Source organism: Myotis nattereri (assembly GCF_964212035.1).
Source record: "Myotis nattereri genome assembly, chromosome: 7".
Taxonomy (NCBI): Eukaryota; Metazoa; Chordata; class Mammalia; order Chiroptera; family Vespertilionidae; genus Myotis; species Myotis nattereri.
The window spans coordinates 18,308,619-18,335,919 of NC_138082.1; the positions used below are offsets into that span (position 1 = coordinate 18,308,619).

A 27,301-nucleotide genomic window follows, 5' to 3' on the forward strand; every position below is an offset into this window, starting at 1 on the left:
ATTCGTTTTTACAACCTGTAGTTCTTACTGCCCCTAGGGACTTCTTTTTCCAGCTCTGGGACCTCTTGCTCCTCAGCGTGGCCTCCGCAGAGATGATCTCCCTCCCAATTAAAAAAGTGGCACCAGCCCATTCTGCGCCTCCACACCTTCTACCAGTCTCAGTGTGCTTTCTTATTTACTTCTCTAGTTGTAGGGATTCCATTAAGCCAGCTTTCCAGCAGTTCAGGATGATAGTTGTTCTGTATTTTAGCTGTAATTTTGATGTGGTTGTGGGATGCAATGAGTACATGCATTTACCTACACTGCCATCTTCAAATTCAGTCATTTTTTTTTAAATTTTATTTTGAGCACTCTGTCAATTTATTATGGTTGTTCTTGAGACATATTTTATTTATTCCTTAAGAGTTTCTAGTTTAAAAATATACATATGTTTTTATTGATTTTAGAGAGGAAGGGAGAGGGAGAGAAATAGAATCATCAATGATGAGAGAGAATCATTGATCAGCTGCCTCCTACATGCTCCCTACTTGGGATAGAGCCCACAACCTGGGCATGTGCCCTGACTGAGAATGGAACCATAACCTCCTGGTTCATAGGTCGACACTCTTATCACTGAGCCATGTTGGCTCGGTAAGAGTTGTTCGTTTTTCAGCCATATCAGCTGGTTAAGACTAAGGCATGAAAATTCTCATTAAAAAATTTAGATTGGTTAAAACATCTGGCCATTTGTATTTTCTTATTAATTGTCCTTCAGAGTCAACTCCTTATCACCTACCTTCTGGATCCATACTACAGAATGTCTTCTCTGTCTAATAGGCATTTACTATAATCCCATCTGCTCTTGGCTGAGTTTCCCAAATTTCTACCACCTAGCTGGAGTGCAGACCCTATGCTTCCTTCAAACTTAACTCTACTTCTATCTAATGTGCTTACTGTCTAAAACCTTTCCTTTAATTCACTGCTCCAGTGGGACCTATCATTATTTCTGAGACTTGGAGGATAGAGACTCTCCTAGGAAGCAGAAGCTGTGAATGAAACTGTGTGGGTGCAGGCCTAGCAATTTCTGGCCTGGGCAAGCAGGAGACAGGACAAACAAAGAACAGAGGCTTGTTATTACTGCTGGTATAATGGAGATTTTATTGATACATACCACATGAAAGTTCTGAATGAGTTAAATAATAGTATAGGCCTTAAAACTGTGATGAGCACATAAGAAGCATGCAATACATGTTAACTATTATTAATATCATTATTAGATTTGATTACATTCTTCCAATAGCTTAACATTCAGGCAGTATTATCTTATTTTTTTAAATAAACTAGAGGTGTGTGGTTGCTAGTAGTAGTTAAGAAAGAGTAATGTACATCTACACAATGGAAGACTACACTGCGGTAAAAAGAAGGAATCTTACATTTGCAACAGCATGGATGGAACTGGAGAGCATTATTCTAAGTAAAATAAGCCAGTCAGAGAAAGATAAGTACCACATGATCTCACTCATTTGTGGAATATAGTGAACAACATAGGCTGATGAACAGGGACAGATTCAGAGACAGAGAAGCAGCGATCAGAGTGTCAAACCTCAGAGGGAAAGTATGGGAGGGTGTGAGTAACGGGGAGAGATCAACCAAAGGACTTGTATGCATGCATACAAGCCCAACCAATGGACACAGACAACAGGGGGATGGGAGCATGAGTGGGGAGGTGGTTATGGGGGGATGATGTCACATATGTAATACCTTAATCAATAAAGAAATTAAAGATTGAAAAAAAAAGAAAGAGTAATGAGGGAGAAAAATCTGGGATGAAGAGAGAATGTTGGCAGTTAGATGGCCTAACATTTCTTTCAGCACAATTGTTAGTCTGTATTTGTCATTATAGATAAATGCAGTTGCTCATAAGCTAATATTGAGTTTATTAGAAGTGACATTGAGTGATGTTTAAAAGAAAATCAGAAAGCTTCCTGCTTGATATTTATTCATTTGTCATAGATCTTCAAAATGACATGATGTCTTACATAAAATATATTTCTTTGATCCATTGTTTTATGAGGAAAAAATCAGTTCGAAATGAAGTAATGTATTTTCTTGCTAACCCTTCCTATCCTCCTCTTTCTCCATGATTTAGATACCAGATGACAATTTTAGCATTCCAGAGGGTGAAGAGGATCTGGCAAAAGCAATTCAGATGGTTCAAGAACAGGATACAGATACTCAAATTTTGGTGAGGTTGAACATAACCATAGCCTATAGTTTACCAGTGATAAATTTCTGTGTGAAGTTTTGCAAGTTGTTTACATTTCAAGTACTCCACTTACTAAATGCAGTCCTAACACCTGTTATGTCTTTTTTCACCTCTATTTCTCTGCCATCAAACCTTCACTTTAGATAATTAGTCATGTTTACTTTTCTTTGGTTTATCATTTTCCACAGCGTGGTCACTCTTGCATGACTGAAATAAATGACACTATCCCTCAGAACTCTGCCTATTTAATTGGAGATTAAACCAAGGATTTGAAACACTTATGTACAGAATTTGATACTGTATGGAGATTCTACAATCCGCTTTATAAGCATTCTATGTCTTTGCCTCTCCCCACCCCCCATTGAAATATTTAGCTCATAGGGAATGCCCAATATATTATGATATTTTTTCCTTGTGAGACCTATGAACTAATATCATTAAAGAATATGGTGGAGGATGCTTTATGATTGTAATACCACCAGTTAAAAAAGTAAACACAATGATGGCATTCCTATAAAATTAAAAAAATCATTTAAAAGTTCATAACAACTTAATGATGATAACAAAATATTTTAAAGTGCTTGATATTTCATACCAACACTAATTAAGAAGGATGAATTTTAAAAATGTTGTAACTTTTTTAGATAAAGAAATGTGAAGGAAATTGTGATATTCCTGTTTAGTTATAGACTTGACTTCCTCAGTGCAAAATAGTAGGCGATAGACTTCACTCCACATTCTGTCCTGTGTCAGTCTTTTCATATTTTGTAGACTTTTTCTGTCTATAAATCCAGTAACTCCTTTCCAAAATATCTGTATGTTAAAGAAACAAAACAATACAAAACAAAAAACCTCAAGAAGAGGAGTTCTTGAATCTGGAATTGATTATATTCTGTTATAAATGGAGGACTCTAGCTCATAGTAAACTGCATTTTCTAATGCATCCTATAGATATAGTTCCCTTCTATTTAGACACAAAATGAAGTCTCAATGCAGTAATTTACAGGAATAGTTTTAAAATACAGCATTTTGAATGATGAGCAGTTTATCCACTACTCATCATCTTCCCTCTTGCTTTACTTCATTAAGTAAAGAAGGGTTTAAAAAATACACTAAGTATTACTCATTCATTTTATTACTTGGTAAGTAAGGTAGTTATGCCTAACATAGTGCTGGTGCATAGGATGAACTAAATGAATAGCAGTTGAGTAAGTGAATGGATAAAGTCATAGAATGAAAATATGACCCAAATTATAATTGCTTCTTTGTATCTGGTATCATGCTGGAATCTGTTTGTAAATCCAAAGATAAATCCAAGGAAGACAATGGGGTAGCTGTCATATCTACTGCACAAAATATCAGTAATTTTTCTCATCAATTTTTCAGAATTTTTTTTTAATCACAACCTTGCAAGAATTAACTTTCTAGATTTCTGGAATATTTATAGCTGGTTGACTCTCATTTAAGGTCTATATTGTTGAGTGTTTCCTTCCACGACTCGCGTGGAGTAGGGTTCGGTATCTGAAAGAGGAGCCGCACAGCAAATGAGAGAAAAAGACACAAGATAATTTTGCAATATTGGGGGACCAGGCGGCAAGTCCCGAAGGACTTCTTCTCCCTGTGCTCAGGCCTCACCAAGCTTTTATTCATCTGGGATGCACCCATAGCATAGCCCTAGGCAGGTGACCCCCTGCAACAGGCAGACTAGCCCATCAGCAAGAATTTACATAATAATAAATGGGGGAGCAGTTTCAGCTACCACTGTCTGGACAAACAGAGTTGGCGCCTAGCTCCGAGCTTTGGGAGGGCTTCAAAGGCACCCAGCCTTCGGGGGGGTTCTCTGTCTATGCTTATCAGATAGTGAAGGCAATAAACAGTTTCCCACATCTCCCCCTTATTTTTTCTTTAAAAAATAATCAAGTCCCAATTTCAATGTCCAAAAGTTCTGAGTGCATGTTTCAATGTCCAAAAGTTCATGTGTACATGCCAGCAATGAAATGTTGGTTCTGGATGGTGGAAAATGCAGGTCCGGTCCTTTCTGGTCTGGTCCTGGGCAACCTGCAGCGACGCACAGCTGCTGACTGCTAGCATGGCAAGGCGTCTTCCACCATCTCCATCTCTGAACTGTCTCTCCTGTCTTTGTGGCTGGAGCAAACTGGTCAGTTTCTCTCCGGGATCCCTTGTTGCAGGAATCCACATGGTCTTGGAGCTGTTCTCTGAAAGTATACAAACATATTCTCGACCAAAGGTTAAAGGAAAAAAAAACCTTACTTGGGTTCTTTTCTTTAACATGATCTTTCCCTGGCTTACCCTGGCCTAATGTGTGGTTTTTCTGGGTGTCTCACTATTAGCATTATAAACGAAAAAAAATTTTTTTCTCTAAATGTAATTTAGTTACAGGATCTATTTCCTTACATGGTATTCTTCCACTATCCCCCCTTTTTTTAATTAGGAGACTTCTTGGAAATTTTACAATGCAGTCTAGATAGCTTTAAATATTAATTTTTTTTTTGCATACAAAAAAAATGAACCTGAACATGCTTTAGGTTCATAGCATGTTTACCATGAATATTTTTGTTAATACTTTTTGAATAATTACTTATTTCAAGTTAGCCAAATTTAATTAATTTGAAAACTATTTTGCTGTCAAATTTAATATTTTAACAATAATCTTAATTTACACTGTAAATATTAATTGAAAGGATCACTTTACATCCTTGTGAAGGCTCTGAGCATTCCTGTTGTTACGCTAGATTTAGACATAGGGTCTGTTAGCCAAGCCTCCGTTTATCTGGATTCTGATTTCAGCTGGACCAAATCTCTTCTATTTGGTTCCTGATCTGGGCTGGGCATGGGAAGCAAGAAGCAGCCATGGGGACAGGAGACCTTCCTCAGAAGGGCCGAGTGTTCAAGCCCGTGCACCGTTCAAGCCCGTGCACCATTGGGGGGGGGGGGGTGAGGATCTGTGCCCCACCTTTGTTGCACCCCAAGTTTTCTCCTACTGGCCCCCAGCTGTGCCTGTCTTAGGTCGTCCCAACCTTTGGGATCTTACCCGTCGTTGACTACCAGCTATCTCTGGGCCAAGTAGGGTGATGTGTGGTTCAGTTCTGTCTCCTTGATAGCCTATGTCCCTCTGGCCTCCATGCCCAGCAACTGCCTTTGGGTCCCCTCGCCTGCTGGCGGGGCCCCGGCATTGATCATAGGGAACCCAGGTTTCTTCTCCAGAGAGGGCCCAGCTTACGCCATTGGGCAAGAGACAGATCCATGGTACCAGCTTTTCATGATCCCAGTTTGAACAGAGAGCTCTGGTAACAGCTGTAGGCAATTGGATTCCTCTTGACAAAAAAAGTCAAGATAGGTCAATACAGAATGCTTAAGTGCCTTCTCCAGGAGGCCCTCCACACAGTGGAAAGGAATAAATCCCTTCATGTAAAACATTCAAATTCATTTGTAAATTTGTTTGGAATAAATGTGCAATATACTGTTATAAAGCATCAAAAATTATTAATGAAACTTGTAGAATAATACCATGTAAGAATATTCTTTGCTCTAGGTCATGACAACTTAATTTTAAACTCAAGGTTTGGAATGAGGGACCTAGTTAACAAAAAAGGCAATTTACAGAAGCAGAGACAGTATGCTATCTAAATTACAGTGATGGGTAAACACATTATCTAGAGTCCTTGGGTAACCTAGGTAAAACTTAGGCATGTTATCTGAACTACAGTTTTTACCTGAATTAATTGTTACCATACTTCACTTTACCATGCCCCAGGTGGTCTCTGGGCTGTTGGTTGTCTGGTTTGTCTTCCTCCTGCTGGATTACACTTGGAAAATTTTAACTTAAAAAAGAAAAATCTTTCTTTTTTACACAAAGTAACTTATAGGGTTACTTCTTGGATGTTGACTGATAGTGCCGCAAGGCCATGCGTTCCAAGTCATTAAACATTTATGGTGACTGTACTTATTTTCAGATTTGGTATTTTAACAGCAAATCATTAGATTATCCTGTAAATATTAGTGGAAGATATTTCAAAATATTAAACTTTCTCCTTTTTATTAAATTTACAATAATGTTTTTAAACAGCATTCCCTTTTGGCATATTTGCATATACAGAGGAATCATGGGAAGCCTTCAGTAACCTTTTTAGAAGAATTTTACTTTACTAGAATTCAATTGCTTACAAAGATTAGTAAATTTAGTAAAGTTTTATGTCTGATACACGAGGTGCAAACGCTGCCCCACCTCCAGCCTAATTTAAAATGCAGCGGTGAGGAGCTTTTAAATAAAAGACATTGCTAGTTTAAGTAAAGACTTTGCTACTAAATAAATCAATTCTTTCTTTTATTTGTCAGAAATTCCTTATGCAACCAAGTATATTATATTTTGAAATATTGTACTCTGGAAAAACTGTCAAATACATATCTAATTAAAAAATTTTTAACACTTAAAAACAGTTTTCAACATAATAGGATCTAGTCTTGACCATGGAATCAATTACTCTTAATTTGTTTATGATATATGTATAACTGTGGTTCTACTGAGAATTTTAGATATCTTTTAAAAATGTCTTTATCTACAAGCCTTTTAAAGAAATACGAGCTCTATTGTCGGCCCTTATAAAGCCAACTGCTTAAAACATTGGTCTATCATACCACTGAAATTATATTAAGACCGTGATTGCTAATTTATTAAGTATTAAAAATATTTTCTTATAAGTAGTATTAAATAAATCTGAGAGGCAAGCACACTTTCTGCCCCATCTGCATTTCCGCGGTAAAACTCTGTCTTAAAGCTCCACCCCTGAAATTCCATCCTGCCTCAGTGACAAGACACTCCTTCTGTGATTGGCTAAGTCAGAGGGCGGGGCTGTTCCAAGATGGCGGCCCCCAGGGGCGCGGCAGGCCATGCGGCCAACATGGCGGCTGCCAAGTCACACAGCTCAACATTGTGGCTGTCTACACTGTTCTCTGACAGAAAAGATGATTTCCTTATTCTCACAATAAACAAGGGAAGAGCAAACCAAAATTCCTAAAAGATAGATGGCCAACATTATATTGTAGACAAACAGAAATCTCATTAGCTGTTTATACCCTTTATAATTATCTTAGATATTTAATTAATTTCTCCCGATTCAATTTGCACTTTAAACTTTCAGAGCTTTAAATCTTAGATATTTCAAATAAAATATAAGGCATTTTCAATTAATAGATTAACTTCTATCTTCTAGACTTCATACTAGGCATACTCAGATCAACATTTCAGTATTATAAATTTCAATGCTTTTAGATGATTTGAACTTAAAAGCTTTAAGTTTCCAGCCAATAAGCCTGGCATAGCTGCTAAAATGGTCACAATTTTCCTGTTGGGGAAGTCAAGAAACAAAACCATAGCTATTCACATGTTAAACTTGACTATCAACTTCCTGGTGGTGCTTGCCTCAGGGCGGGAAATTTCAAAAGTTACTTTAAATCGCCTTGGGAAGCCAGCCTTAATTAAAGGGCATAGCCATCTTTTACCTGGGCTACTTAGATTTTTATAATTAATATAGTTCAATAATTCTTGAGATTCAAATCCAAATTATTATTTTAAGGCATACTCTTTAGCAAATTTTTGTAACAGAGACAATTTTACTGAATTTTCTTTTCGGCCTTGAAGTTAACTTTTTAACACCCTTCATTAGCATTAAAAAACTGTTCTTTATTATGGAAATATACCAATCTTGTTGCTAGAATCTAGCCAGCATCTTTTTTCCTTTGGGTAAAATTTGCCATTTTTCTTAGGAAATAATCAGTCTTGGGTTTTATTCTGTACATTTGGAAAGAGATTTCAGCTCAAAACTCTATCTAAATGTCCAAAATCGGACGATGCGCGCCTTAGTTCCAAGCCAGTTTCTCTTTACACGTGCACAGAAATCCCAGACGCATTTTTAAATTTTGTAAAACTTTTCAATTAAGAGAAGGAGACTTTAAATTAGAATACTGGGGAGGGAGTGTCCATATTAGATCGCCACGTGCTCCTTCTTCCCTTTCCCCACCTTCTGCTTTTGGGGGAAGTTTCAGCAAATGACTCAGATGGCGTATTTTTCCCAAAGTCATGCTTAATAGAAAACATTTAAAATTTTTCCCTATTTCGCTTTCTAAAGCAATGGCTAGCATCCAAGGTTATCTTAGCCAAAGTTTGGTTGTCATAAGATGTTCTCCAGTAATTTTTAAATAAAACATTAAGTAATCTCATTGTGGGAGAGCTTATAACTCTGCCTTTTCCTGCCACCTTCGAATCTCTCCACACCAGAGAGAGATTCGGTAGCGGGGTTTCATTTCTTATTACAGATTGATTGCAAATACAAATTAAGATTTTAATTTGAACAAGAAACCACATTGATGTGACCATGGCACTCTTTTTTCAGCTTGATTTAAAGAAGTACCTTTTAATATTCCAATTTCTTTATAATTTGGCCTTTTTGCACAGGTGATTCTATTAATGGAGAATTAAACATTTAAGGATTAGGACATGGAGGTGGAGGGAGCCATGAAGGCCATTCCTCCCATTTTTTCTTTTCTTTCTGCTCCTCTTAAGGAGCGGAGGGTGCAAGGGGGAGGAGATCCATCCTCCTTGACCTCTCTTAAGCCTCTAGGAAATGAAATGCCGTGTTCCACAAGGGGAAACAATTTTTGGCAAGTTCTGATTAACTTTTTGGCAAACTTTTAAGATCTAATGTACCTTTTTCAAGAAACCAAGGGTTATGTTCTATAATAACATGCAAAAACTGTAAAAGATTACCTTCTAAAATTTTAATACTTTAAACATGTAAATCAAAAGTCTATAATAAAATTTCTTACTTTTTTTTAAAAGCCAAATATACCTTTTAAAGCCGAATCTACTTTTTTAAAACCAAATCCTGCCCCGTTTGTTAGCCTGGTTGAGAAAACGTTCCCAGTTACTTACAGACCCGGGCTTCTGTAGTTGATCTGGGCATTGCGTGCGGTAGAATCCCCCTCACCTTTTTTCGGTGAGTTTTTCACACCTTTTCGGTGAAAACTTCCTTTTCTCGCTCCAGCGAGACCTGCACTTCCAGATTCCCCGATGGGCGCCAGATATTGAGTGTTTCCTTCCACGACTCGCGTGGAGTAGGGTTCGGTATCTGAAAGAGGAGCCGCACAGCAAATGAGAGAAAAAGACACAAGATAATTTTGCAATATTGGGGGACCAGGCGGCAAGTCCCGAAGGACTTCTTCTCCCTGTGCTCAGGCCTCACCAAGCTTTTATTCATCTGGGATGCACCCATAGCATAGCCCTAGGCAGGTGACCCCCTGCAACAGGCAGACTAGCCCATCAGCAAGGATTTACATAATAATAAATGGGGGAGCAGTTTCAGCTACCACTGTCTGGACAAACAGAGTTGGCGCCTAGCTCCGAGCTTTGGGAGGGCTTCAAAGGCACCCAGCCTTCGGGGGGTTCTCTGTCTATGCTTATCAGATAGTGAAGGCAATAAACAGTTTCCCACACTATATACTCTTTTTTTTGAGTTCTTTGGGGGAATGATGCTATGCAGAAAATTTACAAACATTGCCCTTTAGCTTTGAAAATTGAATATGGGTTCTTTTTATGATAAGCATATCAATTCTGTATTCTATTTTTTTAAAATATATTTTTATTGATTTCAGAGAGTAAGGGAGAGGGAGGGAGAGATAGAAATAGCAATGATGAGATTCATTAATTGTCTGCCTCATCACGCCCCCTACTGGGGATCAACCTGCAACCCAGGCATATGCCTCTGACTGGAATTGAACCTAGGACCCTTCCTTCTGCAGGCCGATGCTCTATCTACTGAGCCAAACCAGCAAGGGCTAATTTGTTTTTTATTTCTATAGTATTTTTTCTTCAAAAACTAGATTTGAATTGTGCCATGGGCTTTCTGTTTCAAAGAATATTTATTGCTTATTAACCCAACTTCCTTTTGTTATGATTTTATTACATCTGTTTAGAAATAAGATATATATTCTTCTATATTAGAGGATGCAATAGTCTCTATTCAATGAGGACTTTTAAAATGTTCATTAATGATTGCAAGTGAAAGATCATGGTTTTGGGAAAGTTAAATATAGTTAAATAGTTGAAAATAGTTTAAAAATAATTCAAATAGTTGAAATAATTGAAAGTTTAGGTGCTTGCAATTTTGTTCTCTAAAAGGTCATGCAGTCAATATTTTAGGTTTTGAGGGCCATATCATTTATCCCAACAAAAAAAGTTGAAAAAAATGAACAAATTGGTAAATGAATCAATGCCATTAATAAAAGATTTGATGTTTTCAAAATAATTAATTACACATTTAAATTTTAGGAGCAGAAAACAGTTCTTCCTTCAAAGCATGTAGTACCTGAAGTAATAGAAGACTTTCTCTGCAATTTCCTGATCAAAATGGGAATGACCAGAACTCTTGATTGTTTTCAATCTGAATGGTAAACAATAATGTAGATAAAGAGTTCTTAGAAATGCTAACATTTAACATGTGCACTTTAACCCTCTTATAAGACTGAAGTCACTCAGTGTATGCAAAATGGATGAAATGGATAGAAACCTTTCCCATCCCCACTGCTGACACCACAACATACAAACACACATGCACACACACATTTACAAACACACACACACACACACACACACACACACAAGCACCCTCACTCAAACACATATATGCACATAATCAGAATATCATCTTTCTGAAATAAAAATATTAGGTGATTTTTAAACATCTAGAAAATGGAATATTTATTTCCTGGAGTTATATAATATAATACAAAGCTATTTTATGAAATACTTTCCCTAATATTTTCTGCATAATTAGTAAGGGTTTTATTTCCTGCATTAAGAATTCCTACTAACAGTACTACTTTGCTTATTTTGCTTACTTTTTGGTTCTCATCTACTTGGACCATACATATAGAAGAAATCAGTTTTTTAAATATATATATATATATATATATATATATAATATATATATATATATATATATATATATATATATATATATATATATATATATTTGAGTTCAGAGAGGAAGGGAGAGGGAAAGGGATAGAAACATCCATGATGAGACAGAATCATTGATTGGCTACTTCCTGCATACCCCACACTGGGGATCCAGCCTGCAACCCAGGCATGTGCCCTGACCAGGAATTGAACCATGGACGCTCAACCACTGAGACATGCTGGCCAGGTGTTTTTCTTATTTTAAATTGCATATCTAATGTTAATGCATTAAACAAGGAGAACCATTTTTCATTATTATAATTCAGGGAAAAGACAAGTTTGATGGAAGAAAATAATACTGTTCCTATTAAATCTGGAACTCATGTGAATGTTTTTTATAAAAATGTCCCTAAAATAATTACAAATGTATTAGAAATATATTTTTGTACAAGTAGACAGATGGTTAATTTGTGGTACTAATAAAATGAAAGATTAATGTGGTTCAATTACCTTTTCTTCTTCTGAGAATAGGACATGTGGTGCTTACATGTTTGGCCAGTCTAAAGTGTGACATGATCTCCTTGGAGACATGTGGAACTAAGTATACTCTTAACAATTAAGTGCTTGCCATATTGTCCTTTGAGATTTAGCAGTTTGAATTGAGATGAAATGTCAGGAAACTGCAATTGTGCTAGGAATTTTAGAACCCCAAGTCAGCATACCATTTAGCATAATATTACAATCAGAAAGAAAAATTTATTTAAAATATCATATTATTTGGGTCTAGTAGTACTGTGGTTATAATAATTTTATCCTTATCCCTGGCGGCCAGTTTGTAATGAGATTGCACATTGTTTGTACTAAGATTATACTGTATTGGATATTTTTATTTCACATGTAACATTTTGACATTGACCAGAAACCTTTACCTGTCCTGCATAATAGGATTATAGGAATGTTAAATAATTACTTCTATCATTCTTATTATGGAGAAAAACATATATCATTGCCAGGAATTCTTGCATCTTACAAAGAGTTGCAACTAAGGTTTTTCTATTGTTAGTTTGTAAAACAAACAGAAATATTAAAAAAAAACAACAACCTGGGTACTGAAATTTGATTTGTGTCCTTTCAATTCGCAAACAGTAATTGAAATACATTTTTTAAGTTGGGGTCCACAAACTAAGACCCTTGAGCCAACTCTAGCACACCTTTTGTTTTCATAAAGAAGATTTTATTGGAACAAAAGTCATCACAAAGAAAAATGATGCTTACTCTTACTGCACTTTTTATATATTCACTGAAATTCTAGCATATTAGTATCCATTTGTGGCAGTGGGTCTTAAAGTCTTTTGGTATATACACAGATCTTATGAAAGCCTATATACTTTCTCCATGAAATATATGTATTTACTCAATTTGTATAGAACTGTAATTAGTTTATCGACCTTAACGTAAATTTATTGGTAGTAATTAATTGGCAATTCTATTGGTAGTAAATTGTATTTCTAGTTCCTAATACTTATATATGAATAGTTTTCAGTCTTAATCTGAGGGAAGTGACTAAGGAGGAAGGAATAAAATGACCAGGATATTTCTTTAAAATACACACACAGCCCAGCCAGTATGGCTTAGTGGTTGAACATTGACCCATGAACCAAGAGGTCACGGTTCTATTCTAGGTCAGAGCATATGCTGGGTTTCAGGCTGGATTTTCATGGGTAGGGGGGTATAGGGGGTTGGGTAGAGTGAGGTAGTGGTGGGGGTAGGGAGGCATGCAGGAGGCAGCTGATCGATCGATGGTTCTCTCTCATCATTGATATTTCTCTCTCTCTCTCTCTCTCTCTCTCTCTCTCCCCCCCCATTCCTCTCTCTGAAATAAATATAAAAAATTTCAAAAAGTGAAATAAAATACACACACAGAACCAAAAATCTTATGTAGGAATATGCAGATGTTACTGAGAAATTTCCAGTTTGTAGTTATAATTACCTTATAGTATTATACTAGTTTTAGTGAGTTTAAAGTCAACCGGTATTTTTACATAATGCTATAAATTTTCTTTGCTAAAGTAACTCTTGAATGTCTTAGATATAGATGTTGTAATATGTGTTATGTTTGATTTTTACTTATTTTACCACATATTAATTTATTTACATAGTGTTTATTTTAGAGGATTCTATATCACCTTTTTTTTTTCTTACTGAAGTAATTTTTTTAGTGATTTCTTTCTGCATTAAATAAAGGAAGTTGCTGAAACCAATTTTATGCTCAGAAAAACTTTATGGTCCAATACTTCAATCAATCCTTATGCCTTTTCTTCTGAGATAAGTATAAATCACATCTGAAATATGGATAAAAAGTGAATATATGATTAAATGGTTATCAATTTGCTGTTTTAGAAATCATGGCAAATATTACTTACTATTGACTCAGTTATCTTAACCTTTCTCTTGCTGTTTTTTTTTTTTTTTAATTTCAGGTAACATATGACTATTAATGTATAATAATAATAAAGTTAAGATTTGTAATATGAAAATACTGATAATTAAACATTCTAAGACGAATGCTCTGCCCATTCGTAGCAAGCTTTATAAAGATGCATTTACTAATAACTTTATTACTTGAAATGTTTTTATTACTGTTTTATATTTAGCTTTGTTAATTTCTACATATAATGATTCAAATTGTAATTATTTACAAATCTATAAATGATTCTCTGATGTTTCTTCGTATTTCACTGAGGAAATAGAAGCGCCACGACCCCTGCCTCCCTCTCTCCCAACCTGCTGCCCCTGTCCTCAGTCATTCCCTTCCACCTGACACCTAAGGCCTCCTCTTCCCTCCTGGACAGTGCTCTGGCTCACTCAAGGACATTGCTCCTCCAATTGCCCCCTCTCTACTGCACTTTTAGCTTTTCCCCCCTTTCTGCTAGATCATTCCCATAAGCATACAGATGTGCAATAATGTGTGTCATGTATTTTAAAAAAGAGAAATAAAAACATTCCCTGAACTCCATATCCTCTTCTAGGTTCATCTTGATTTCTTGGCTCTGCTCTATAGCATGTATCCCTGGAAGAGCTTGTTGCCACTTCCTCCTTTCCAACTCTCTCATACCTGCTCTAGTTTCACTTTCTTCTCCATGACTCTCCTGAAACCATTTTCAGTGACTTCACTTTGCCAGATTGAGCAATTGATCCTCTTATTCACTCTCGTTGTGGCTTTTGCCACTGTCATTCATTTCTTCCTTGCAGCACTGTATTCACTTGGTTCCTGAGCCACAACTCTCATATTCTCCCATTACTTCACGGCTTCTTCTCCTGTTTAGTCTCTTTGTAGTAGTATTTCCTTTTCTTCCCATTCTTAAACAGTCCTCGGACTTCTTCATTCTCTACATACACTCCCTAGCTGGCCTCATCCAGTCTTATGACTTTAAATAGTATCTATTCCCTGATGAGTCCCGAAGTTAAAGTACATGTCCTGACATTTTCCTGAACTCTGGACATGTATATCCAGTATTCGCCTTCACTTGATTGTCCAGAAGACATGTTGCATTTAACATGAATAAGAACAAGTCCTTGATTTCTTTAATCATCCAGTTCCTATGGCATTTGTCCCTGTAGCAGTAGATGGCTATCTGTTGCTCAGCCAGGAACCTTGGAATTAGCCTTGACTTCTCTTTCTAACCATCCCCTGACAGCTGATCTATAAGAAAATCCTGTTGGCTCCACCTTTACAGCATGTCCAGAAGGGGCCCATTTTCCCTAATCTCCTCTGCTACCCACTTTGTTCATGCCACCGTTCTCTCTCTCTTGGACTATTGTAGCAGGCTCTGAGCTAGTCTCTCTGATTCTACTTTTGCTCCTCTAGACTTAGTTTAGTGGAACTAGAGCAGGTGTGAGAGAGTGTCCCTTATCTCTGAAAGCCTACCCATGGCTTCAGTCTGATTCAGAGTAAAATCCCATTCCTTTTTCTGGCTCCCTGCTGTCTTCGTGACCCATCTCTTACATGAGATAACTCCCCATAGACTGGCTTTTTTCTCTTTATTGTACATGCCAAGCACTTCCTTGTCTCAGAGCCTTTACAGTTCTTTCTATCGGCCAAGAATACTCTCCCACATATCTACATGGCTTAGTCCAGCGATGGCGAACCTTCTGAGCTTGGCGTGTCAGCATTTTGAAAAACCCTAACTTAACTCTGGTGCCGTGTCACATAGAGAAATTTTTTGATATTTGCAACCATAGTAAAACAAAAATTTATTTTTTGATAATTATTTTATATATTTAAATGCCATTTAACAAAGAAAAAATAAACCAAAGAAATGAGTTCGCGTGTCTCCTCTGACCCGCGTGTCACAGGTTTGCCATCACTGGACTAGTCTCTCGTTTCCTTCAGGTCTCTGCTCAGATGTCACTTTGTCAGTCATAGTGATATTCTCTGTGGCCGTCCTATATAAAATATGTCAACGCCACCACCACCCTCCAATTCAGTCTCTCTTTCCCTGTTACCCTGCTTATTTTACTTCATATAGAACATATCACCATCCACACTAGAATGGAAACTTCATTAGACAGAGCATTGAACCATTTTTACCAGTGTCTCCATTAGTGCATGAAACCTAGGAGATATTCAGTTATATTTTATGCACCAGGATGATATTTGAACCCAGCAACTTATTAATTATTATTTAAAAATATATTATGAATGTTGACATTTTAATTTATAAAGTAATATTACACATAATTTCTATAAACTTTCCCCCAGAATTAATGTTTTGAATGGTACATAAATTTAGCAGTTTAGTTGAAAGAAACAACTTAAAGCCTTTTTTTTTTTCTTTCATTTTATCCTAGGTATGAATTGATACAGAAGGGAGTAACCAAACTGAAAGAAGTTGGGGATGTTCCAGATGTCTATACCCAGAATATGGTTTTAGAAAATGAAAACAAAAATTTGAAGAAAGACTTGAAGCAATGGAAACAGGCAGCTGAGTATGTTAATTTTTAAATGACTTTTTTCCCCCCCTCATTTTATTTTGGACTAAATAAAAGTAAAGAGTTGAATGAGGCTAATATGTGGACAGCAGTTAATGTACCAGACCTTTAATTCTGGAAAACTGAATTATATTTAAGTTCTAGTTTGAAAGAATGTGAAAGCTGTCACTAGCACATTAATGGAACATAGGACCAGAATGCTCACACCTGCGACTCATCAACAAGAGTAGAATGCAGGGGGCTGTGTAGGAGGTGGTGAATTTGTTATATAACGTTCGCTTCCTTTTTTATTTTGATAATCTTTCCATGGTTTGTCAAATTTTACCCTGTGAGGATAAGCTGATTTCTGAAAAAAAAAAAATCATAAAATTATAGGAAACACAGAGGAAGGAGGAAACTGTTATTTAGCAATTTTATAGCATGATTTATACAGAGAGGAAACACTTAAAAGTGAAACCTCTCCACATCTTTCTTTTTTTCTAAAACTAATGGAAGCCATGCAATTTTAAGTGAACAAATTTAGATAAACAGTGTTATTCTGATAAAGACAAATATGTAAATGTGTTGGCCTGTGTGACTCTCCTCTAAGACAATGTTAGATGGAAAATCAATGCTTAGATATGGAGTGGAGACAGATCAAACATTGCTCATTAATGTTTATTAACATAATAAAAAGACTTCCTTTGCTAAAGAATCATATTAAAACAAAAAAAATAGATACACAAAATATCATAGAATGTACTATTTGGCATTTTACATTTTAGACAAGTGTATGATGACCCACAGAATAATATGTTACTAGAACCAGCATTCTATCTATTCTCAGTTCCAATTCTCAGAAGTGATTCACGCTGTTGGCTCTGACACTCACTGTGACTTTGTATAGACACCAAATGGAAGCACTGGGAATTTGACCAGCAGTTTTTTTCAGAGTGCTGCCTGGTGTACTGTTTCAGTTCCTGAAGACTTTGAATTATTGCTTGAGTTTGCTAATTTTCTTTTGAATGGAGCCTCTTTGTACAATGAATTTTGCCCCAGTAACATTAAACAATCATTTTTGATTATTGGTTGTTTATATGGTGAAAGTTGTTAACTAATATTTTATTTATTATAATTAACACCATATAAACTATTAGCAGTGAAATGACTAACTTAATGTTGAAAAACCATGATTAAAACAGATATTACTCAAATTAAATCTGTTTCTAGTTTATATTATGAAAAGATTACTAAAATGTACTCAATTTACTAATATATAGTTTTAGTTTCAATAACTTATGATTATCTCTCAAATGTATCTTATTTGATATAATTAAACTTGAATAAATTAGAAAAGGAAAATACTTATTTGCTCTAATCTACCTGACATAGAAGAGTTGAAGGAAAGATGATTGACCCTTAATAGATGCCTAATTATATCATTGAATGAATATTAAGCACATTGTCTTTTCACAGGGCATTTTGGTGAAGTGTGTCCCTGTCGCCTAATTCTATTGGAGACATTCTCATAAAATGGAGAGTGAACTTTTGTTTAAAATTTTCATAAATTATATCTGTTATGCTCCAAGTTTGCTCTAAATTGTAACGTTCCATCACACAGGTTTTTTAAATTTGATTTTCGAGGATATTTTTCCCAATAGGAATCAGTGATAAACATGGGATTCCCTTCATGTAATTTACCCTAAAGTTTTTTCTCTTAGGATTAAAGCTATTTTTTAAAGCAAGATAAGTATAGATATTAAATACTTTTCTAATGATAAGTAATATTTGATATGCAGAAGTATCAGGTTGCATATAGATTATATATTGTCTTTATTATACTGTTAGTATTTAATGAGAAAAATAAAAGAGATCAGAAAGCTATCCATATGTATAGATGCCTAAGCCACTGGCCAACCAGCTGGTAGCTATGATGTGCACTGACCACCAGGGGGCAGACACTAAATGCAGGAGCTGCTGAGCAACAACAACTTTGCAGAGTGCCCTCTCGCATTCTGGGATCCCTTGGGGGATGTCCGGCTGCCAGTTTCAGCCCGATCCCTGCTGGGCAGGCCGAGGGACCCTTACTGGTGCACGAATCTGTGCACCGGGCCTTTAGTAGGCTTACCTAGGGGAGAGTTGCCTTGCAAAGAGTACTGAACTTAAAGTTCAAACACCTCACTCTTAATATTCTGCTACTTATTAACTCAGCTTTCTTATTGTTAAACTGGGAGTAATTATACATAATATTATTAACTCCTAGGGAGTGCTGTGATAATTAAAGAGACAATCTAGATTAAAGAGTTGTAAATCACAGAGTGCTTTGAAAATGTCAGCTATTATTATCAATATCTCTAAAGGCTGTCATCCCTAGTAGATTTTTTTTAGTCTTCACGTTAACATTTTTTAAAATTCAGCAGTGATGAAGCATGAAGGAAGAAATGAAAAGGGAAAATATTTCACTTTAAAATATAATTTGTATTGCTATAATTAAAAATGAAATTATCTTTCATTGTAAGCAATGCCAATTTTAGAACAGAGGTTTTCCTATACTTGCTTCAAATGTAGATTATATTCTAAAATTTAAAATTTATTGTATGTTGTATCTGTATATATGGTGAAAGATGTTAATTAGACTTATTGTGGTGATGACTTTGAAATCTCTGTATATAAAAGCCTAAGTGACCATTTGACCATCCAACCATTTGACCATTCGACTGGTAGCTATGATGCGCACTGACCACCAGGGAGCAAACACTCAACACATAGGCATGAAAACATGGAACAGACTGATGAATCTCAGAGGGAAGGGGGAGAGGGGAAGGTGGGAAGAGATTAACCAAAGATCTTATAAGTATACTAGAGGCCTGGGGCATGGATTCATGCACCGGTGGGGTCCCTTGGCTTGACCTATGGGGATTGGGCCAAAACTGGCAGTCTGACATCCCCTGACGTGTTCTGGATTGTGAGAGGGTGCAGGCCAGGCCGAGGGACCCAACCAGTGCATGAATCCATGCACTGGGTCTCTAGTAAATATATAAAATTGTTACGTTGTACACCTGGAAATAATAAAATGTCATATGTCAATTATAACTTGATTTAAAAAGTTTGGAAATAACTTCTGGAAATTTTCTTTATAGATGTTTTTAAGGGAAAATGTATTGCTAAAAATATTTATAGTTACATTAAAGGTAAAATATATTATGTACTGGGTACTAGAGAGGAATTTTATATATATATAGTAGTTTGGCATTCTTTTTTAGAAAAGGAGAATATAGCTGTACTTTTATGTGGAAATGTAGATCAATTATAATTGTAAATACAGAGGTCAAGAGCTTAAGTTACCTGTCACATATTAGTAGAGAACTGTTGGTTGAATAAAGACTAGAAAGCATCACTAGAGTTATAAAATCTTTCATAGTTAAGACACTATTTTATAAACCTTGTTTTATTTGGTGGTTGACATTCCAAAATATTAACCTTAGTCTGAGACCCATAAAAACTTTTAAGAGTCTTATTAATTAGGCAATTGTTTGCTTGATGTTGTCTCTTATCTTGACTAGCATTTTCTCATTCTCATCATGTAGATATTGTAAATTCTTAATTTTCTGATTTACTCCTACAAACATCAATTGTACTTTACTTAAAATAATTTTTAATTATTATTTTAAATTTACCTTTACTGTTGAAAGTATTATATATGTGCCCTTTTTTTCTCATTGACCCCTCTCCACCTTGCACCTACCAGTCCCCCCGCCCCCAGGCCCTCACCACACTGTTGTCTGAATTCACTCATATGTGGAATCTAATGAAAAAAATAAACTGATGAACAAAATGGGTCCAGAGACATAGAAGCATGGAGCAGACTGACAAATCTCAAAGGGAAAGTGGAGCATAGGGGTGGGTGGGGAGAGATTAATCAAGGAACTTATATGCATATATGCATAACCCATGGACAAAGACAATTGCATTTGTACTTTGACATCCTTTAGTCTGGCTTTCAACCCTCCTATTCTACTATTCTTTATTCCTCTCCTCTGTCAGCTTCTGTGACAACATCCCATTCTGCCTCTCATTCCCCATGGACATGCTTCTTTTCCTCTTCTTACTACCACACAGTTTTCACTCTGAGGCTATGCTGTCCAATAAAATAGCCACTAGTACAGATGGTTGTTAACAGATATACCATGTATCAGGTGGTGGTAAGTGTTGTGAAGAAAAATAGCCTGGGAAAAGGGACAGGAATAAGTGGGGTACTGTTTTAGATAGGCTGGGGAGAAAAGTCCTCTCAGATATTTGAAGATACTGAGAGAGAGGCCATGTGTGAACTTGGGAAAAGGAAATTCCAGACAGAGGGAAAAGGAAGTACAAGTACAGAGGGAAAAGGTGGGGATAGCTTGGCTTGTTAGTATGAAGACCATAGTGAGTGGGACGAAGGGTAAGTCGTAGAGGCCTTTTAAAGAATTTCCTCTTTCCTCTGAGTGGAATGTGAGCTAAAGGATAGTTTTGAGGAACTGGCTCTTGTGTGGAAAATAGACTGATGGAGGGACATGATGGAAACATGGATAGCATTATTATACTAGAGGTCCGATGCATGAAGATTTGTGCAAGAATAGGCCTTCCTTCCTCTGGCTGCGAGCACCACCTTCATTCTGCCCGGAGCCACCTTCTCACACTGCCCAGAGGCCTGGAGCAGCTGGGGCAGTGCGGAATGCCTGCATCATCGACATGGAGCCTGCATATACAAATTAACCCAATATCTTTGTTGGGTTAATTTGCATACCCACTCCTGATTGGCTGGTGGGCATCACAAAGGTACAGTCAATTTGCATCTTTCTCTTTTATTAGTGTAGATCCTGCATAACTGTCTTACAGAATAATTTAGCTGGTCACAATACAGTAAAAATGAGGACTGCTACTATCAAACTCTGTATTACTAGTCTCCCTCAAACTTGGGTTTAGAATAGATATCAATACAGGATCAGGTGTTGTGGATAGATCAACACAAATACATGATACTCTGTCACTTTTTAGATATGAGAATATAATTTTTACTCACTTTTTTCATATGTAAGTGGTGTAATCTTACTTATTCTTGAAGGAATAATTTTAAAGTGTTTAACACAATGGTAAATACCCAATAAATGTTAAGTATAATTAAATTGCAAATAATTTTGAGGAAAAATTAAGTACTTTACCAAGGGGCCCTAATTTCACTAACAAAATTCACTTCTATAAAAAGTCAAAGAGTGCCCAGCTTTTCCAAATACCCAAACTGCAATGACTTTCAGAAAAAAAAATAACCACTGTGGAAATAAAGAAAATACTAAGGCCCCCCAAATTTTATACTTTTTTGTTTAAGTAATTGCTTGTTAACTTAAGGAAGTATTTTTTCTAGACATGGGTATACCCTTATCTTTTTTTGGTTAAGAATATAATGAAAGTTTTCCTCTAATCTGGTTGAATTCCATTTTGTCTGTTCGAAAATTATCCCAATATTGATTTTAATGGGTTAAATTAATTCATTTATAACCAACTCAAGACAGTGAAATAATTGGTAATCATATAGTATTGTTCTCAGAAAACGCATTGACTTAAGTTTGCACATGTGCAATATACTTGACAATGAAGGCTTGCTTTGATTAGTGCAGGTAAATAAGAAAATGTTTATATGCTTCCCTTTGCCAAATTATTATAACAAAATACTCCAGTAAACCTGTTGTTAAATGGTTACTCCAGAATACATAGTTAAAACTATTTGGCTAATAAAATTATTTTACTGGAGAATTCACTTAATACTACGCTGCTATAAAAAGGAAGGGACTCCTACCATTTGCAACAGTGTGGATGGACCTGGAGAGCATTATGCTAAGCGAAATAAGGCACTCAGAGAAAGATAAATATCACATGATCCTCACTCATATGTGGGATGTAATGAACAACATAAACTGATGAACAAAAACAGATACAGAGACAGAGAAGCATCTATCAGACCATCAAACCTCAGAGGGAAGGTAGGGGAGGGTGGGGGAGAGAGGGAGAGATCAACCAAAGGACTTGTATGCATGCACATAAGCATGACCAATGGACACAGACACCAGAAGGGTGAGGGCATGAGTGGGAGGGTGGGGAGGCAAGAGGGGGGATAAGGACACATGTGTAATACTTTAATCAATAAAGAAAATAAAAAACAAAACAAAAATAAAAAAATAGAGTACACTATTAAATCACATTCACATGTGGAAATGTAGAGTTTTGAGGACAAGGTTTTTATAGCAGGATACAAATATGAGTATCTTCATATTTTATACTTTAACAGTAGATTTTGATATGCTGGTTTGCTGAAATGGGGACATTACTAGTAAATGATCATTCTGCCATCTCCTTAAGAGAAGAAGCATGTGAAAGTGTGTTGTTTATGATACACAAATCTAAGTAGAATGTTTCACTGAATAACTCTTACTTCATTATACTCAAAATAGAATCTCTATGTTTGCTTTCTGTCTTAATAAAAGTTTATTTTTAACACAAACATGCTCCACTAATATAATTAGAAAATACTTCATAGTTTAAAATATTAATTGCTTATAGGTATTTTATGAATATTTTTAGTACTACTTTTATTTTCCTTTTTTAAGCAGATGGGCCACAGGAAGGTCATAATAGGAAAAGCATCACCATGAAATGAATTTAAATTGTTTTACTGAGTTGACTTCATTTGTGCAAGCAGAAAGCAAGTCACAGAAAACCAATTTAATGGTCAGAAAAACTTTAAGGTCTAATACTTCAATCAATTCCTGTGCTTTCTTTTCTTGGATGAGTACAAATAGGCCTTTAATGTGTATTTAAAAAGTGAGTCGGTGCAATACTGCACACTGGTGGTTCTGCTTAGGAAACTTTGCAGCATTATTTTTCTGCATACAGGGTGGGGCAAAAGTAGCTTTACGGTTGTGAGTATGCAAAACAGTTTATTCTTGTATTATTAGTTATTAATTATTATATGATTTTCAAGCAAATGGCTGTAAACCTACTTTTACCTTACCATGTATTTTTTAACCTATTCTGACTTTACACTTCAGATAAGATCAATAAAATGTATGTTCATTTATTTACTGTATCTACTCGTTGAAAGTAAGGCAGTCTTAGGAGATGTAAAATAGCTGTTCATAAAAGTTTAAATTCTTTTAGAAGATAGGTTTATAATGATCATGAATTTTGATATTTTTGGTCAAGTAAAGGAAACTTACCTACTAGGTATGCCCCCTCTTTTAGGTAGCTAAATCTAGTTGTGAGAGGACTTGATATATCTTTTCTACTATATTCAATGGTAATAGTAATATGATGATGATCACAGTAACATTCACTGAGTATTTTCTATGTGCCAGACAGAATATAAGCCACTTTACATGTTTTCTTCTAAATGGACGAGAATTCAGGTGTTGTTCTTGTGTTTGCACAACTAAATGTCAACTCAGCCACTTGCCTTTTCCAATCACTGTACTTAACTTGAGCTCTCTCCTCCTCTTCATGCTTCATGCCCACTCCTTAGCCACGTGGGGGTGGCAGAGGGGTTCTCTCTTTTTTGGTCCATCTTCATTCACACGCGCAGAGGGTTAAAACCTGGAAAGAATAAATTGTTCACCTAATCAATGGCATATTCCTCAGATGATTTTTCAAGACAATATACATATCTATATATACCTATATATATAGATATATAGATATATTTTATTGATTTTTTTTTTACAGAGAGGAAGGGAGAGGGATAGAGAGTTAGAAACTTCGATGAGAGAGAAACATCGATCAGCTGCCTCCTGCACACCTTCTACTGGGGATGTGCCCGCAACCAAGGTATATGCCCTTGATTGGAATCGAACCTGGGACCCTTCAGTCCGCAGACTGACACTCTGTCCACTGAGCCAAACCAATTAGGGCAAGACTAAATATTTTAATGAATATTTTGTAGCACTTTGAAGATAATGGGCATGGAAATGAAGTGGAGGATAGATGGAGGAAGTGAACCATGAGTACTGTGACACATTGTTTATTTCTATGCAATAAACATTACATAATGGTAGTACCATAAAGAATGATGCAGGTCATTCTCCCTAAAAAGAGGAAGGTTAGGGGATTTTAAAAGAAGTAAATTTGGAATAGACAGGACCCTGGGACCATATGCCACACGTGACTTGATCAAGCAGCCTGGAAACCTAACCTCTTCCCACTTCTTTGGCCGCATCCCAGTCACTGCTAGTCAGTGAGTACTCCGACACAGCTCCTAAAGCAGAAATCTATTTGTGTGCATTTCTTTTATGTGAATCAGTGTTTTGAAATACTGTGATCCAGAGAAGCAGATTATTCCTTTCTGATCATCTTGTGAGATGTCAGCAATCTAATTCAGCTGATCTCTTTTCAGAACATGAGAGTTTTGGTGCAGTAGCACTTTGTCATTTAACTAAGACTGTTAGACAACTACTTTTTTCATTCCAAATTATATTTTACATTTTTATATTGATACTAACATTATGGGGGTGGGTGAAATATTTCCATTAATTTTTCACATACAGCTTGGGCTTAAAATTAATATTTTTGCTTTATACCAGGAATTTGCAGAATATACATCTACTTGAAGAATGCTTCTATACTACAGTACTGAATTTGAAGACCTTTCTCATCAAATTAGCAATAATTTTAGTAATATGATCTGCAGGTGGTGTGTATTTCTCATATGCATTACCGGGGGAAAAAATCTTGTTTTTTTTTTTTCAGAATTAATATGCTTTCTTTTTCACAATTATCAGAACTAGCTAACGCAGTGCATTCTCTTTTAACTATGTATTTAAACAAGTTCAGAAGGTTTACATTTTGTAAAGTCATTACCTTGTAATTATTTTGAATTATTCTGTTTTATATATATTTCAATTTTATAAACAAATTCTTTTGGGGAATAGATGGATTACAAGTTATTTTGGCAGTGTATCTTTCATTTTACTTTACTTCAATAAAATGTGAATGAATGCTGTTTATGAAAGTACAGGTTTTGGCCCATTCATCCCCCATCTCAATATACAATATGTTGGTTGGGATTCTTCAATGAGAATTATAATGGAATCTTTGTTTTTCAATGTTCTTTTGAATTGCTCAATAGTGGATTTTAACTGACAACTAAATAACTTTTGTAGAAAGGAGACAGCAAAGATGTTTAAAGTTGTTATTATTTTCCAGCAAGGCTAGAGAAGATCTGCTGAAAACTCAGAAAGAACGTGATTTTCATCGAATGCATCACAAGCGAGTCATTCAAGAAAAAAACAAATTAATTAATGATCTCAAAGGGTAAGCTGCTAATATTTGTTGGCATATTTCTTAAAGAGGTGTTTAATTAGTGTTAAGCAGCTTGGTTATGGCAGAAGGTTTCAGGTAAAGTTACTTATTCAACATTTATTTAGCATCTACTGTGTGCCAAATACTAGACTATGCACCTGATGGTCAAAGATGGTCAAAGTTTAGGCTCTTGCTGTCACACCCTCTGCTCTCTGCCAGGGCAGCTCAGGCATTTCCACTTGGCTGAGGGTTGGCTATCACTCTTTCTACGTTTCTAAGGGCCACTTCAGGAGTGATTTCACTGCATTTGTTGGCATTCTTGCTCTAATACTTGTAAAATTCCATGTCTTAAAGAAACTGATTCAAGGTCAATGAATTATTATTTAACCAGTCCTAGTTTACAGCTTTTTTATCAAGTACCTCAAAGTTCAATCTCTGGGGCACTCCTCTGGTTCCTATAAGTATATGCTTAGTAATTCTTGGAGCAATTGGGTGTATAGTATCTTTCTTCTCTTGACAGTCAGGAGAGGAGGAAAGAGGAGTAATTCAAGAGGAGAAATCTCTTCATCACATCTTTTACCTTGTGATGAAGAGATTTCTGAAGCAGTGTTTTCTAGGGAAAGGAGGCCACCTCTGCAAGTCCATAGGGCCTGGGGAAGGGGGTGACAGACGAACATCCTCTGGGCCATCCTGAGTACTAGAGATAAAGAGGTAATTTCCTATTGATAAAATAGTCAATTCATCAGGAAAGCAGAGCATGCATGAATCTAATAAAAAAGTTTCAAAATATATGGAGCAAAACCTGATAAAACAGAAAAGAAATATAAATATTTTCACATTTACAGTTGGAGATTTTCACACTAATCTTTTAGCAATTAGAAGAAAAATAGGCAAACATTCTCTAAGTCTATAGAACAAGACAAGTTAATTGAGCATAATTGACCTTTCTTGAATTCTACTTTGGATTTTTCAAGTACACATGGAATGTTCACCAAAATAGGTCACATGCTGAGCCATAAAATAACTCTGTCTATTAATTGATGCCATGCAAAATATGGTCTCTGATTAAACAAAATTAAATTAAAAAATTGAAGATACAAAGCTCTGTGGAAAATTCCCAGTTACCTGGAAATTTAGTAGTATACTTCTGAATAAAATGGGAGTCAAAGAAGGAAATAAGAAAATATTTTGAATTGACTGTTGGAAATGTAGCATTTTAAAATTTGTAGAATGATGCCAAAGCAGTGCTTAAAGTGAAATTGATAGCTTTAAATGCTTATATTAGAAAAGAAGAAAATTTTAAACCAGCAATCTAATCTTGCAACTTAGAAGTTCAAAAAACCAAATTAAATAGAAAAGAAAAATAAAAGAAATAATAAAAATAAAACATGTAACCAATAAACTTGTAATGGGACAAACATAAGAAAAAATCAACAAGCTCATATATTGGTTGTTGTATTGAGTGAAAGGAGCCAGTTTCAAAAGAGAACATATTCTAAGGTGTTCCAAATATATGAAATTCTGGAATCTCCTGAGATGTTAAAATACTCTATATTTTAGTAACAAGGTGGACTACCTAGACATGCATAATTATGAAAAATCTAAACTGAAACAGTTCAGATCTGTATATTTTACTCCATGTAAATTATAATTCAATAAAAAGTAAAGTATTTTAAAAGCAACCTATATAATACAAGCCTAGGTGGCGTCACACGATGTATGGCCGCTGCGACGTGGTCACAAGATGGCCACCATGACATCATCACAAGATGGCCGCCCCACATTGTCAC

At 35.8% G+C, this 27,301-nt stretch overlaps 1 protein-coding gene across 1 annotated transcript in view; it reads left to right on the plus strand.

The window, feature by feature from the left end:
* The window catches only part of SPAG16 (sperm associated antigen 16), a 640,972-nt gene that overhangs the window by 12,984 nt on the left and 600,687 nt on the right, over positions 1-27,301 (plus strand). Inside the window, exons 3-6 of the mRNA XM_081095737.1 lie at positions 2,129-2,224; positions 10,590-10,708; positions 16,071-16,208; positions 25,416-25,523. Coding sequence (XP_080951863.1) covers positions 2,129-2,224; positions 10,590-10,708; positions 16,071-16,208; positions 25,416-25,523 — 461 coding nt within the window. The remainder of the gene's footprint in view (positions 1-2,128; positions 2,225-10,589; positions 10,709-16,070; positions 16,209-25,415; positions 25,524-27,301) is intronic.